The sequence below is a fragment of the Phodopus roborovskii genome, unplaced genomic scaffold (genome assembly GCF_943737965.1).
Source record: "Phodopus roborovskii unplaced genomic scaffold, PHOROB, whole genome shotgun sequence".
NCBI classification, from domain to species: domain Eukaryota; kingdom Metazoa; phylum Chordata; class Mammalia; order Rodentia; family Cricetidae; genus Phodopus; species Phodopus roborovskii.
Genome location: NW_026125739.1, coordinates 121,595 through 135,916, shown reverse-complemented (window position 1 = coordinate 135,916; position 14,322 = coordinate 121,595). Strand labels below are relative to the sequence as shown.

At 37.0% G+C, this 14,322-nt stretch overlaps 1 protein-coding gene across 1 annotated transcript in view; it reads left to right on the top strand.

The window, feature by feature from the left end:
• Window positions 1-870: 870 nt before the first annotated feature.
• Cwf19l2 (CWF19 like cell cycle control factor 2) overlaps window positions 871-14,322 on the top strand; it is a 55,572-nt gene continuing 42,120 nt past the window's right edge. Inside the window, exons 1-6 of the mRNA XM_051178556.1 lie at window positions 871-993; window positions 3,076-3,186; window positions 5,146-5,268; window positions 8,559-8,669; window positions 9,683-9,802; window positions 11,123-11,213. Of these exons, the coding sequence (XP_051034513.1) occupies window positions 901-993; window positions 3,076-3,186; window positions 5,146-5,268; window positions 8,559-8,669; window positions 9,683-9,802; window positions 11,123-11,213 (649 nt within the window). The 5' untranslated portion in view covers window positions 871-900. The remainder of the gene's footprint in view (window positions 994-3,075; window positions 3,187-5,145; window positions 5,269-8,558; window positions 8,670-9,682; window positions 9,803-11,122; window positions 11,214-14,322) is intronic.

The following is a 14,322-nucleotide window of genomic DNA, read 5'->3' as shown; positions in this document are numbered from 1 at the left end:
GTCAGTCTTGTAGGTCTCTGGACATTTCTCTAGGTTCAGTTTTCTATGAGAGATAATCTTACACTCAATGCATCTCACACCCAAAAACTTTTCCTGCACTCAGGCTTGTGCAACACTAACTCTCACTATATGTATGTATGTATGTATGTATGTATGTATATATGCATATATATGTGTGTATACATAATACATACATACATACATACATACATACATATATATATATATATATATATATATATATATATATGTTTGCCTTTATGTAAGTATACCAAGGAGGTGAAGGGCCCGTGGAAGCCAGAAAAGGGCATTGGATCCCCTGGAAACATAGCCACAGATGGTTGTGAACCTCCATGTGCATTCTGGATCTGAACTTAGGTCCTTTCCAAGAGCAATTAGCACCTCAAACCACTCACTCATCTCTCCAACTCCGTTTTCAATATATTTAAAGACACCTATCAACAAAAACAATTTTTGAATTTTAAGCATTTTTCCCCCTTTTCTCTATGTTCTCCTTACTTTCTGATTAACTTCTCTTTAGCCTATTGCAGCACCACCACAGGAAGTCAGGCAAGAACGTAGACATCTGGATTTAACTTCTAGAACTCTCTAGTTTACTGCAGTATTATTAGAGTCTTGGTAAGACGGGAGCTAGTATAGTGCAGGGTGCATAATTAGGCATGCTGATTATTAACTCAGCGTTTAGCGAATGCAGCATACCTAAAATATCAGCAATGCAGCGGACGTTCAAGCTCCACAGACTTTCATATCTGCGCCTGCTCCGTTGGCATAGTAACGTCCCTTTACTACTACTTGGAAAGCTGGATTTGGTTCCTGCTTTACGACAGTCGTAAGCTGAGATTTTTCTGACGGCTTCCTAGCTTTACGACAGCTATAGCTATGGCGGCGCTCGGTGGAAGATTTGAAAGCGCTAGGAGTATCGAAGAGCGAAAAGAACAGACCCGAATTGCCAGGGCGGAAGTGTTACGCCAGGTACCTCCGCTTTGGAGGGTTTTCTTTCTTCCTTTTAAAACAGGGGCTTGCACTGAGAGCTTCCTGCATTCAAGGCCAGCACTTTCCCAGAGAATCTATCTTTCCTTCTTGAAATGCTTTCGTTTTTTAATCTCAGATACATCTCGGGAAGTTGTTGAGAATTGTAGGGCTTGACATTCCTGGGAGGTAGCCCACCTATGCCTCTCCTCACGTCGACAACTCGCCTTGTCAGTCTGCGGTCTGTTTTTCCAACGCAGTGTCTCCTAAATGCTCTGTCCGGCTCATGTGCTCATTCTCTTTGCAGAGAGATGTGATTGGGTTCCTTAGCTTTTACGGCGTCTATTGACATTTCTGCTGCCTGGATTGCTAGGTTTCTTTCTTTTTCTTTTTCTGTTTCTTTTTCTTTCTTTCTTTCTTTCTTTCTTTCTTTCTTTTTTTTTTTTTTTCATTTAGCAATACGTTTCTCCTTCCCTTCCTCCCTCTCCCCTTCCACTCTTCGCCTGCCCCCTACTCTCCCAATTTACTTAGATCTTGTCTATGTCCCTTTTCTAGGCAGATCTATGCTTGTCTCTCAGGATCTTTTAGGTTCTCTGGGGTTGTGGCTTGTAGGCTAGTTATCCCTTTGCTTTAAGTCTAATTAATACCCACATATGAATGAATAAATATATATATATGTGTATATATATGTTTGTTTGTTTTTCTGGGTCTGGGTTACCTCACTCAGGATGATTTTTCTCTAGTTCCATCCATCCATCCAAATTTCAAGATGTCATTTTTTTGTTGTTATTTTTTAACTTTGAGTAGTACTCCAATTTCTAAATGTACCACATTTGCCTTATCCATTCTTTGTTTGAGGATCATCTAGGTTGATTCCAGGTTCTGTCTATTACAAATAATGCTTCCATGAACATAGTTGAGTGAATGTCCTTGTGGTGCGAGTGCGGATTGCTCAGTTTCTATGTACTGTACCACCTCTGACGACAACAGTTTTGTCAAGTCATTTCCTCAGCTTATTGGAATTAAAACACATTTAAATACAATGGGCATTCCTCCACCATCTGTCTTACTGTTCCTTTCAATTCCAGTCTTTACTGAGTGAAACACTGTTTAACCTAAGAGACTCAGAGTATGTGTCTCCCCCAAAAGTTTGTGAAACAGAATTCTCATTAACATTGAAATGTATAGAATTTATAAAAATGGAACAAGTAAACTATTAAATTATATGGTGAGTTTTTCCTCATTGTGACAGCACAAAGGAGAAATTAGTAGTTGAAGAACAACATTGTTTGGTAACAGTTTGGGGGAGCTTGTTTTAAAGGGAAAGAGTTTTTAATAAGTTTAAATGCAAATAAAGAGTAGGAAAGACAGGAAGAAATTTTACAGGAATGAGTGAGTACCTAGTCTTGGAAAAATAAACCATTGTGATTATTCATTGATCTCAAAGTAGATATAATATTGTTCTTCTTATTGTCTGTCTGGCATTTCCAGCAGTTTGGGAAGGAAACTTTTTGTAAGCTATAATGAATTTTATATGGATCTGTATGTAGGACTAAACTTGACTTTGATATTTGAAAGGTGGATGAGGAAGCAGAAGAAACTTCTTGGGAACACTTTGCATTGTTTGGCATTTGCTGACTCTTGACTTCTTTTTAAGAAGATTGTTATTTTTTTTTTTCTGAGACAAAATATTTGGGGTACAGGTATTGCCTATTAAAGGCATGGAAAAAAGTCAGCTTCATAATAACTGTTGCAAAAGTCTAAAGAACTAGTCACAGGGATGATGAAAGGTGAAGTGATTCCAAGTCATCTTTGAGAGAAGGAGAAAGGAGGACATGGGCTAGTCCTGGATAGGATACTGTGTGTGATTTGTACCCAGATTTACAGGACGTTGGTAGTCCCAAAGAAAAGCTACTGTTAGGATTTTAAAAATCTTTTCTGTACTATTAGAAGCAAATTTATTGTCAAGAATGAACCACTTATTAACTAGGAGCCTTTACATGAAAGTGCTACCAAGTTTTCTTTTTGCATTAGAAAAGCAGTTGTATCAATTGTCAATTTGTCTTTTGTATCCTTTTGTTATAGGCCAAAGATAATTTTGAAAAAGAACAAAGGCGTAAAGAACTTAAGCAACTTCGAGGTGAGGACACATGGATGCTACCTGATGTAAATGAGCGAATTGAACAGTTCTCACAGGTGAATATTAACAGATGTCTTTGATGTAATGGTAAGACTTATTTCTCTTGATTTCGTATTTTTATGTAGCCCTGGCTGGTTTGGAACTTGTTAGTTAGACCCAGGCTGGCCTCAAAAGCACAGAGATCTGCCTTTCTCTGTCTACCAAGTGCTGGGATTAAAGGTACTAAGAGCATGTGCCACTATGTCTAGCTTATGTCTTTTCTTTTTAAAGTATGATTCAGTTAATGTTGATAAACACTTTTTTCTTTATTTTTATGCGTTCTCTCTCTCTCTGTCTGTCTCTCTCTTGCTCTCTGTGATGCTGTATGCATGTAGGCCAAACAACTTGCCTGAGTGAGTCCTCCCTTACCTCATGGATTCTGGGAATTGAACTCTGGTTGTCAGTTACATGTTTGTTTTTAGGGGCTTAGCATTATTGAAATTTGTCTCCTCAGGCAACAAAATGTCTATCTTGACCACAATTTCATCGTATTGGCTGGTAGAATTAGTTATAAATCTCTGGAAGCTTCTTGATCTGAAAGTACGTGTTTTAAGATTCATGTCTTTTTATTTAATTAGTTTGTTTTTATCAGGCCTTCTTTTCTCTTTTCACAGTTTTTTTTTTTTTTTTTTTGCAGTTTGCATTCTGTCACATGCCCCCACAGTTGGTACAGGGTTTTTTGTTGTTATTATCTCTTTTGTTTTTAATTGACACTATGATATTTTAATCTAAGTACACATTATAGAAAGATTTAGTCGAGGTTTATATCCTTCATACACTCACTTTTTTTTCTGATAGGAGTATTAAAATCTGAGTTTTTTTTTTTTTTTTTTTTCTTTTAGGAATTTTTAAATGTTTAACATGTATTTGCAACCATGGTCTGGGTCCTGAACTGCCTATCACTTAAGCTTGTTATATTTGTCTCATACAAATAATTTAACAAAACTTTACTCATATCTTTTCATGTAAAAAACCTGAGCTACTATGTTGATTAGTAGTTCTTATCTTACAGAAAGTATGTTAAAAGATATAGTTTCTTGGAACATGGATTTTTCTTTCTTTTTTTTATATGTGTGTGACCTGTGTGTATTTTTTTTTTTTTTACATGTCGATCCCAGTTCCCTCTTTCTCCCTCCCTCCCTCTTTTCCTCTTACCCTTTGTCTCCATTCACATGCACGCTGACCACCCTCCCCTCACATCACCCCATCCCAATTCCACATGTAGGGCAATGCCATCCAGGTGGGTTAAATCTGTCAAGTCATTTGAAGTAGGTACTAGGACTTCTCTCCTTTCTCTAGGTTAAGGGAGTATCCCTCCATGGGGGTTGTGTCCGCAAGGTCCTTTTGTGCACCAGGTTCCACTGTCTGAGGTATCTTAGACTGCTCAGTCTTTCTAGCTGAGACCCATATTCACGGGGTCTGAGTCAGTCCCATGCTGGCTTCCCAGCTATCAGTCTGGGTCCCGTTAGCTCCTCCTTGTTAAGGTCAGCTGTCTCTATATGTTTCTGCAGCCTGGTCTTGTCCTCTCCCTCTGCATCTGGATTCTAGTTCGACTCAGTGTTTAGTTATGGGTGTTTGCTTCTGTTTCCAACAGGTACTAGATGAGGGCTCCATGATGGTGGATCAGTTAGTTGTTGATCTCACTATCCAGGAGCATTTATGGTAGCCTTTCCATGGTTGCTCAAATTGTTAGTTGGCAGCAGTCTCGTAGGTCTCTAGACCTTTCTTTAGGTTCAGTTTTCTCTTCAAACCAATAATGGCTCCCTCTTTTATGTTCATTCTCTCTCTCTGTCTCTCTCTCTCTCTTCCTCTCCTGTCTTCAGAAGGGGAGGAGAGGAAAGCAAGTGTGACTAGGAAGATTGAGTCAGGGTAGGAATAGAAGATAGAAGAACATGGATTTTTCTTTTCACTCAAAATGACTTCCTGTTAAAATTAGATAAGATTAAATTCTGGTTATACTTGTTCAAAATCATTAGGAACACTCTGTGAAGAAAAAGAAGAAAAAGGACAAGCATTCAAGAAAAGTGAAGAAAGAGAAGAAAAAGAAGAGCAAGAAACAGAAGTGTGAAAAACAGAGTGAGTCGACAGGCAGTTCCTCGGTGAGTCCTGCAGCTGTGGAGAGTGGTGCTCTTCAGGAATAATGTATGTGAACTGATGGTGCATAGGACCTTAAAATATTACAAGTTATGACAAAAAATATCTATAAGACATCCACTTGGAATTCCCTGGGAAATACTGGCAGTGTAAATTGTTGATTCTAGAAAATGGGATACCGTTTGTTGGTCTTTGTTGGTTGCAGATGTGTAGGGCAAGGTGAACAACCAACCCTGATAAGCCACATGGGAAGGAGAGGAAGCCACTAAGTGGTTCACAAATTATAAGGGCTTGGGTCACTTCTGCAGTTCTGCCTTCTGTAGCACACACACCTGCCTTTTGTTTTCTGGCCGGCTCCACTCCATTGCTTCTGATGTCCTTCATGGTTATCCACGGTACAGGCATCTCCAAAATGCTGTGCTCCTCACTTCCCAGATTTCACCTCATTGATGCTGGTCTCTTCTTAATCACCACTAATGTCTTTGCTCCAGCCAACCAGCATCCAGTATTCCAGCAAAGCAAAATTTTGCTTTAGTAGTTCTGGTGTCTTGTTGATTACAGCTGATTCTTTAGCCCTAGTCAATAAGAACCACAGGATCTTAATTCAAACTGACAAATGGTTGTTATAGAGCCCTTGAACTTCCCTCTGAAGTTTCACAAGCCAGGTCTCCATCTTTTGCACTACTCTCAACATTCTTATCTTCCAATTTCCTAAAGAATATCCCACTGAGCTCTTAATATTCAATGTTCTTCTAACCCAAAGTTCCAAAATCCTTCCACAGTACTCTGCAAAACATGGTCAGATCTGTGACAGCAATACCCCAATTTGTCTTGGTTAGGGTTTCTATTGCTGTGATGAAATATCATGACCAAAAAAGTAAGTTAGAGAGGAAAGGGTTAATTTGGCTTACACTTCAGTATTGTGTTCATCACTGAAGAAAGTCAGGACAGGAAAGCAAAAGGGCATAATCCTGGAAGCAGAAGCTGATGCAGATGCCATGGAGGGGTGTTGCTTACTGGCTTTCTTCCTGTGTCCCACTCATCCCACCTTCTTATAGAACTCAGGACCACCAGCCCAGGAATGACACTACCTACCATGGGCTGGGCCTCCCTTAATGATCACTAAATGAGAAAATGCCCAACAGCTGAATCTCATCAAGGCATTTCATTAACTGAGGATCCTTCCTCTCTAATGACTCTAGCTTGTGTCAAGTTGTCACACAAAATCAACCAGTACACAAATGTTTTAAATGCTTAGGCAATTTTGAGGAATTTCATGGAATAGAAGAATATCATTTTCTTAGAGGGTTTTGGCTGAATTGGTAAAAGTGTTTGCTGTGTAAGCATGAGGGCCTGAGTCTCAGTCACTAGCACCCTTGTAAAAAGCTGGCATGGCTTCACATACCTATACCCCAAGTACTGTGTGGAAGCAGAAACAGGAGGTTTTCTGGGGCTTGCTGGTTTCTGAGGCCAAGGTCAGTCAGAGACTTAAAAGTGAATAAGGTAATAAGTGATAGAGCAGGGTAACCAGCCTAGATGTTATTAGAGATATTTGCAATTTCAGATCTAGGAAACCCCCGAATATGTCACTTAGAGCAAACAGCAAAATCCTTAACATGGGTTATATCTCTGGTGCTATTGAGACAAACATATGAGTTCATTTGGATGTTGGTAGAAATTGAGCCTTGCTGTGGAGTTTCTGTTCTGCCTGGTCTGCAGCTTATTGGACCCAAATAAACACACCAAGGCTTATATTAATTATAAACTGTTTGGCCAATGGCTCAGGCTTTTTATTGGTTAGCCCTCTCTTAATTATTAACCCACTTCTACTAATCTGTGTATCTCCATCTGTCTTGGCTTACCAGAGAATGCTCAAGGCCCTTCTCTGCCATCCTCTTCTCAGCATTCTCCTAGTCTGGTAGTCCTGCCTATCTTGCCTGCCTAGCTACTGGCCAATCAACATTGATTCATCAACCAATAAGAGAAACATATGTTCACAGCATACAAGACATTCCCTTTCTGTCTAAATAAAAAGGAAAGTTTAACTTTAACATAGTAAAATTATATATAACAAAACAGTTACCAAATAGGAACTATAGTTAACAATATTTAATTCATTAACATTTGGCAAAATTTGCCAGGTGGTGGTGGTGCATGCTTTTAGTCCCAGCACTCAGGAGGCAGAGGCAGGTGGGTCTCCTTGAGTTAGAGACCAGCCTGGTCTATAAGAGCTCATTCCAGGACAGGCTCCAAAGCCACAGAGAAACCCTGTCTCAGAAAAACAAAAACTAAAAATTTGGAAAAACTTAAAGAAAATATTCTGTCATCTGTCTTTGTGAGTCTAAAGTTTAATATGTAACTTTTATCATAACTAATGAAAGCAATAACCATAACTATCTGCTTTCAATTACATCAAAGACCTCAGAAGGATAAATATCAACCCTAGAAGTGACAGACATCTTGCTGCCTGGACAGTCACCCAAAGTTCCTCTATAACTTTGGAGCATCCCTCTTCAACCTATAGGCCCAATGTCTGGCAGACTTTTCTATGAGGCAGGAATCTTGAAGGACCATCCTATCCCTAGGCAAGTTCAGCAGTCACTTTTCTCCTGCTTGTCCAGTTTGGACAGTGTGTTGTCAAGCAGTCCAGGCAAAAGCAGTTTCTTGTCCAAATGGGTATTCCTACCATGTTGAAGGCACACTCCATATCAAGTTTCTTCAATGCCCATCCTCCTCTCTGACATAATTGGTGTTGTGTCTCATTGTCATGAAAAACCCCAGTAAATCATTTTAAATTCCATAATCTCTAGTCCTTTTAAAGGCTTGAAGAATATCTATCCTATATATCTCTGTATATAGAAAATTAACATGACTATATAGGTGATAGCTATAGTCTGTATTTAATTATGCATTACATTGTAAAAAGAGCTGTATAAACACAGTACCTGAATCAGAGTAGAAATATACATATAACAAAATTGACCTTAAATTGGTATCAATAAACTGAAATCCATACCAATGCAAAGTATTCATTTCTATATCACTTTCTTTCCTAGCTTTTCATTTTATTATTTTGATATGACTCATGAGAGGAAGAATGAATTTGGCTATTTCTTTTGGGCTCAAGCCAAAGTAGGGTTTTCACGTTATTTCTTGAGATTTTCCAGTATTATTTTTGAAGGGGAAAGACAATGAAAGAATCTCTCCTATCTAGCTGAATTATTTCCATTTAATTCAGTATTTTATATACAAGTATGCAAATTGTGAATGTCATGTATATGCTAAATGTTTCTAGAGCTCTGAAGAGTGGGTTGAGGCCATTCCCTCCCAGCCACTTGGCAAAGAAAAGACCTGGAAAGTGAAAGACGAAAAGCCAGAAAAAGAATCTGACAGCCACGTTATGCAGGTGAGCACCCACCTGATTTAGAGCAAAATGGCTTCTAAGAACAGATGGGTATTAAACTTCTTTAGGAGAATTATACTTGAGCAGTAGTGTATGAAGCGTCTCCAGAGAAATGCTGAATGCTGGTGTTCAGACTGGCCTTCTGATATGGAAGGTAGATACTCATCTGTGCTGTAGCCCGTCAGAGCTCTTTCAGCTATGGTTGTTGGCATTTCCTCTTTTGTTGGATTTACCTAATACTAGAAGTCTGAACCTCCTGTATGCAGCAAGTTCAGTTGCAACTTGCCCATTATGTCACAATTTGCTTAGCAATGCTTACAGTTGAATAGCAAATACATTTTGAGTTCTGGTTCATATGCCTAAGAAAGAATATAGTTTACCCACTTAGCCATAGACATGGGAAAAAAGGTGAACAGAAGTGTAAGAGTATGGTTTTTCGCCTGCCGCCGCCCGGTCTTGTCCTGTTGCCATGCCACCAGCCCCAAATAATACACAGAGACTCTGTATTTGATACAATACTGTTGGCCCGGTTACTTGTTTCTTATCGGCTAGCTCTGCCTTAATTATTAACCCATTTTTGTTGATCTATGTATTTCTCTTACCAGGGAGCCAGCGGCATACTGCTTTCTCCAGACTCTCCATCTTGACTCCTCCTTCCTACTTCCTATTTCCTCCTTGTCTCCTAGTCCCTCCTATCTTCCTTTCCTATTGGCCAACAGTGCTTTATTCATTAACCAGTATGAGAAACATATACAGAATGACATCTCCCATCACAGAAGCTAGCATTTCATTGTATGCACCAGACCCTATATACTTACTTTGTTTACTCCTTAAATCAAACTTGAAAGGTGAGTTCTTTACTCCACTTTTACAAGGGAGAAAATAAGGTGCAGCAAAAATGAGAAGCTCAATGACAGTGGCTAGCCACATAGTGTTTGCTCCTGGCTAGTGCCTGCAGGCTCGGCTATTGAGAAGGTCTTAAGTGCAGATTGAAATGGCTTCATTCTTTTAAACAGCGGGATGAGTGGATGACTGTAGATTTCATGTCTGTTAAAACTGTGTCCTCATCATCACTCAAAGCTGAAAAGGAAGCTTTAAAGAAAACAGAGCAGGAAAAAGCCCAAGCACTAGAGCAGGTAAGAGAATACTTTCAATGTTTAATTTGCCTTACTTGTAATATCATTTTTGTTTGTAAAGTATGTTTTATAGTAGTGTTTGATAACATTGATATCTGAAGAATGTAAAAGCAATTTTTTAAAAAATAATTTTTGGTAGGAAAGCTGATTAAAAGTATACTAGGGTTTGAGAGATGGTTCAGCCAGTAAGAATATTGACTGCTCTTTTAGAGGACTCAAATTGGGTTTTCAGCAACCACATGGCAGTTGACAACTATCTGTAACTCCAGTTCTAGAATTGTATTGTCCTCCTTTGGCCTCTGTGGGCACTGCACACATGTAGCACACATACATGCATACAGACAAATTACTCATACACATAAAATAAAGATAAATATGTATTTTTTTTTTTTTTTTGAGAAGTATACTAGATATAGGCTGGACAGATGGATTAGTGGTTAAGACAATGTACTACTTTTCCATAGGACCCATGTTCAATTCCTAGAACACACAGTGGGTGAATCATTACTGTCTCTAACCCCAGCTTAAGGAGAGCCAATACTTCTGGCCTGGGCAGGCACTTGTACACATGTTCACATATTCACACCCAGACATGGGCACCTGAAATATGTCTTTTAAGAGACATACTAGATGTATAAATCTAGGTAAATATAGTTGAGGAATTATTGTCTGTTACATGACTGTCATGAATTACAGTTTAACCATCAACCAAGCCTTCTGTTTGTACACTAATTAATCATAAGAATGGTTTCAAGATGCCTAGAATGCCATAGAAAGTATTAAGCAAGCATGTTCGTTTTATTGATTTCACTTTGATGTCAAGAAATTAATGGTAAATCCTTAGAGACCATAAAGTTTAGAAATGCTTTTAGAGATTGTCTTATAATTTACCTTGAATGTCTTATAAAACAAGTGAGAAATATGGCCAAGTGATTTTGAGTTCTGTCGTCAGTGTTGTTTTGTTTTTTCTCCCAGTCTAATTGTAAATTTAAGTATGATAATCATGTTGGTTTGTAATCAAGCTGCTACCCGTGTGGAGCATTGAAGGATAAGATTTTTGAAACATCTTGCCTGAGTTTTGGGATGTCTTGTGTAAGTCTCTGAGTTAGACTTGAAGGTTCTGAAAAACAGCATGTGTAACAAAGAGACATCAACATTAGTTAGACATTGTTTCCAGTAAGTTACATGACATGTGTTAAAAATTTTAAGTGATTTGTTGAGGTCTTGTATATCAGAAGTTAGCCACCTTAAACTATTTAGTAATCATTTCCATGATGGATTGACTATTACACTCTAACCTTTCAAAATGTGTTGTTCTAGTCCAAATTGCTAGAAAGAGAATTGAATCCATACTGGAAGGACGGTGGCACGGGTCTCCCATCAGAAAATTGTATACCAGCAGTTACTAAAGGTATCTTAATAGTTTCTTTAGACTTATAGTCATTTCTCATATTCTAATAATGAAAGGGGTAAATATGATTAAAGTACGTTATATATGTGAGAAAATGTCATAATAACACCTACTGTTTTGGACAGTTAATGTACACTAATAAAAAAGCGTACAAATTCTTAAAAAGTTTAGTGTTCCTAAGAGAATGACTTAAATTTATATATAACAAAATATTCATGAAACGTGTGGTCTTTTGAAGTCTTATTTAAATCATTATTGTTTGGAAAGTTTACTATCATGTATTTTGGAGTAAGGTGATTCAGTATATATTATGCATAATAACCACCATGTTCAAGTTTCTATTTTAAATGGGCTGACAGAGCATGATTATGTGAAATTATATTGCATTTGTTTGTTAAACTCTCTATCAAGATATAAAAGTAAACTTAGTTTAAAATTCATGCAAATAATGTGTGGATATTAAAGAGGCAATTTTATTGCATCTTGAAATTCCTCATTTTTCAGCATTCATAAAATTTGTGTCTTGTTCTTAGGAGGAGAGTGCTAGTGTTGTCCAGTTAATGGAGACAATATATGTGAGCATCACATAGTGCTCAGTGTATTGTATTGCCAATTCAGTGATAACTTCAAATACAGTTTAGCCAGAATAAAATAATATTATAAATAATGATGTTATCTTTTTATGTTAGTTTTTTATCAGTAGGATATTTTCTTGATATTTATTTCTATATGCCTGTTTCTTAAGATTCTTCATTGTATGTGAGCATTAAGCCACCAAATCTATTCAAAGACATCTTTAGAATTCTTACTTATAATTTTACTAAGTTATTAGTGACTCCGTGTTGTAAGCAGAGTTTTCCTCTTCTGACCTCCCAATACCAAATAACCATTCAGAGTCTTAATATTAATTATAAATGATTGGTCAGTAGCTCAGGCTTTTTATTAACTAACATTTTAACTACATTTTATATTAACCTATCATCCTTATTTATGCTCTGCCTTCATTAGCATGGCATGTTCATCTCCTGCTTCCTCTGCATCTAGCTGGCAACTCCTCTGACTCTTTTCTCTTTCCCAATGTCTTTAGTTTGGTTTTCCTACCTATATTTCCTACCTGGCCAACCAGCCTTTTTTTAAGCCTATCTGAGTAAAAAATCTTCTCAGTGTACATAAGGATTATTCCACAGCAGCACATTTTTATTTTGCTTTTATCATGAGCAGAAATGTCTCTACTAGATTAAGTAACAACAATGGTAGTCATACAAAGCTCTCTTTGAAATAGAGCTTTCTAGAATGATAATTGGTAGAGACTAATGAGTTAGCTCAGCCTGAGGCTTAGAATGGTCAGGTGATTTGTCTGTAGTTATGTCAGTAGTAAGGGACCAGCCCTCAGATTTACAATGAGAAGACTTAGTTTTTCATGTGCTTAGTAGACACTGGTTTATGGGCTTTTTCAGTGAGCTCTTGTTGATTCTTCCTCCTGTTCTCTTTTTGGATTTTTCTGTTAGAATTTTTACATTGAAAGGACCATTAAGGATGGCTTTAATTAGTTGCTTTATGAAGATGCAAAAGTTCAAAGAAATAAATGATTTGGATATTTAGTAGTAGCAACAAGACTGAAGTCTGCGTTTCCTGATGCTCAGTTTATTGGGTTTTTTTTTTTGTTGTTGTTGTTGTTTTTTTTTTTTTTTTTTTTTTTTTTTTTTTTTATGTATTAACTTGTCTTCTGAGAGAAATGGAAGAGATCCCTAGTGTTTGTTTGGTTGTGTTTTGTTTATTACTGCATAACTTGTTAGAACCATGAAATTAAAACCTAATTTTAGACTTACCAAAAAAAAAAAAAAAAAAAGGTTAGGATACAGTTATTCATTAAGTGTGGTATACCATTGAATTTAATGTAATTATTGACAGACCTTTTTTTCAGTACAGAAGGCTAGAACCATGCTTATTCATGTGTTTTTCTTATTATAGTGTGTTTACAATTTTCATGAGTGCTAAATAGTCATTAAAGACTTACTGATTAAATCTGAGGATGCTGTTGCAAATGAGTGGTTCTGTCTCCTTAAAAATATTAAATATTAAAAAAAATACTGTTTTTGTTTCATTCCTAATGATAGCACTAATAAGACTATTAAGTTGATGATGCACAGATATTCCCAAAGTTAGGATTCAAGTTGTGACTGAATTTGTTGGCTTTTTAATCTGGTTAGGTTTCCTTCACAGACAGCATCATAGAAGAAACTGTTGTATTTTTGTTCTCCTGAATTTCTCTCTGGACTGCTAATAACTTAGTGACAGTTGAGATATTTTCATGATGTCCATTTGTTTCTTGATTAGTTTCATAAATGTTTCTTTGTACTCAGTGATCTAATTATGTAGCTGCAGCATTTATAAAGACATAAATTGCTATGGGTTTTTCAGTTATCAATATGCTGACTGCAGATTTAGGCTAAATTCCTTGAGTGTTTACAATATGTCATTTACACAGTATAAATAAGAAAGGACATGTGAAATAAGCTTTTGAATGAAAAATAGCATCGTTAGCAATCTGGGCTTGAATCACAAAGTGTTTTAGATCCTTAAAGGCCACATTTATTAGAAGAAATTGCTTAGTAAATGTTGAGATTTGAGTAAAACAGTACAATTAATTTGAATATAATTAAAATACTTGTTTTGCCTTTTGTTTTGTCTTTAAACTTAAAAAATACTGTTATTTCTTATAATTATGCACACATGTGGAGTTGGTGCATAATTCACAAATGTGAATGTAGGTGCCCATGCATATGTCATATCTAGAGCTATAGTTATAGACAATTGTGAGCCAAATTATGTGAGTGGGAACTGAACTCCTGGGTCATCTGATAGAGTAGCACATGCTCTTAAACATTGAGCCATTACTCCACTTTTTAAACCTTTTACCAAAGTTTGCATACATAGAAAAGTACCTAAATTACAGATGAAACAGGGTGAAGATTGTCATACATTGTTAAGGAAAGTCAGCAAGCACACTGTTGGAGAAGCAAGTCTGAACACCCTAGAAATGTATTTGTCCCCTTCTAGTAACTGACATTGGAGGAATAACCACTGTCCTATTTTCTAGCACCAAAGA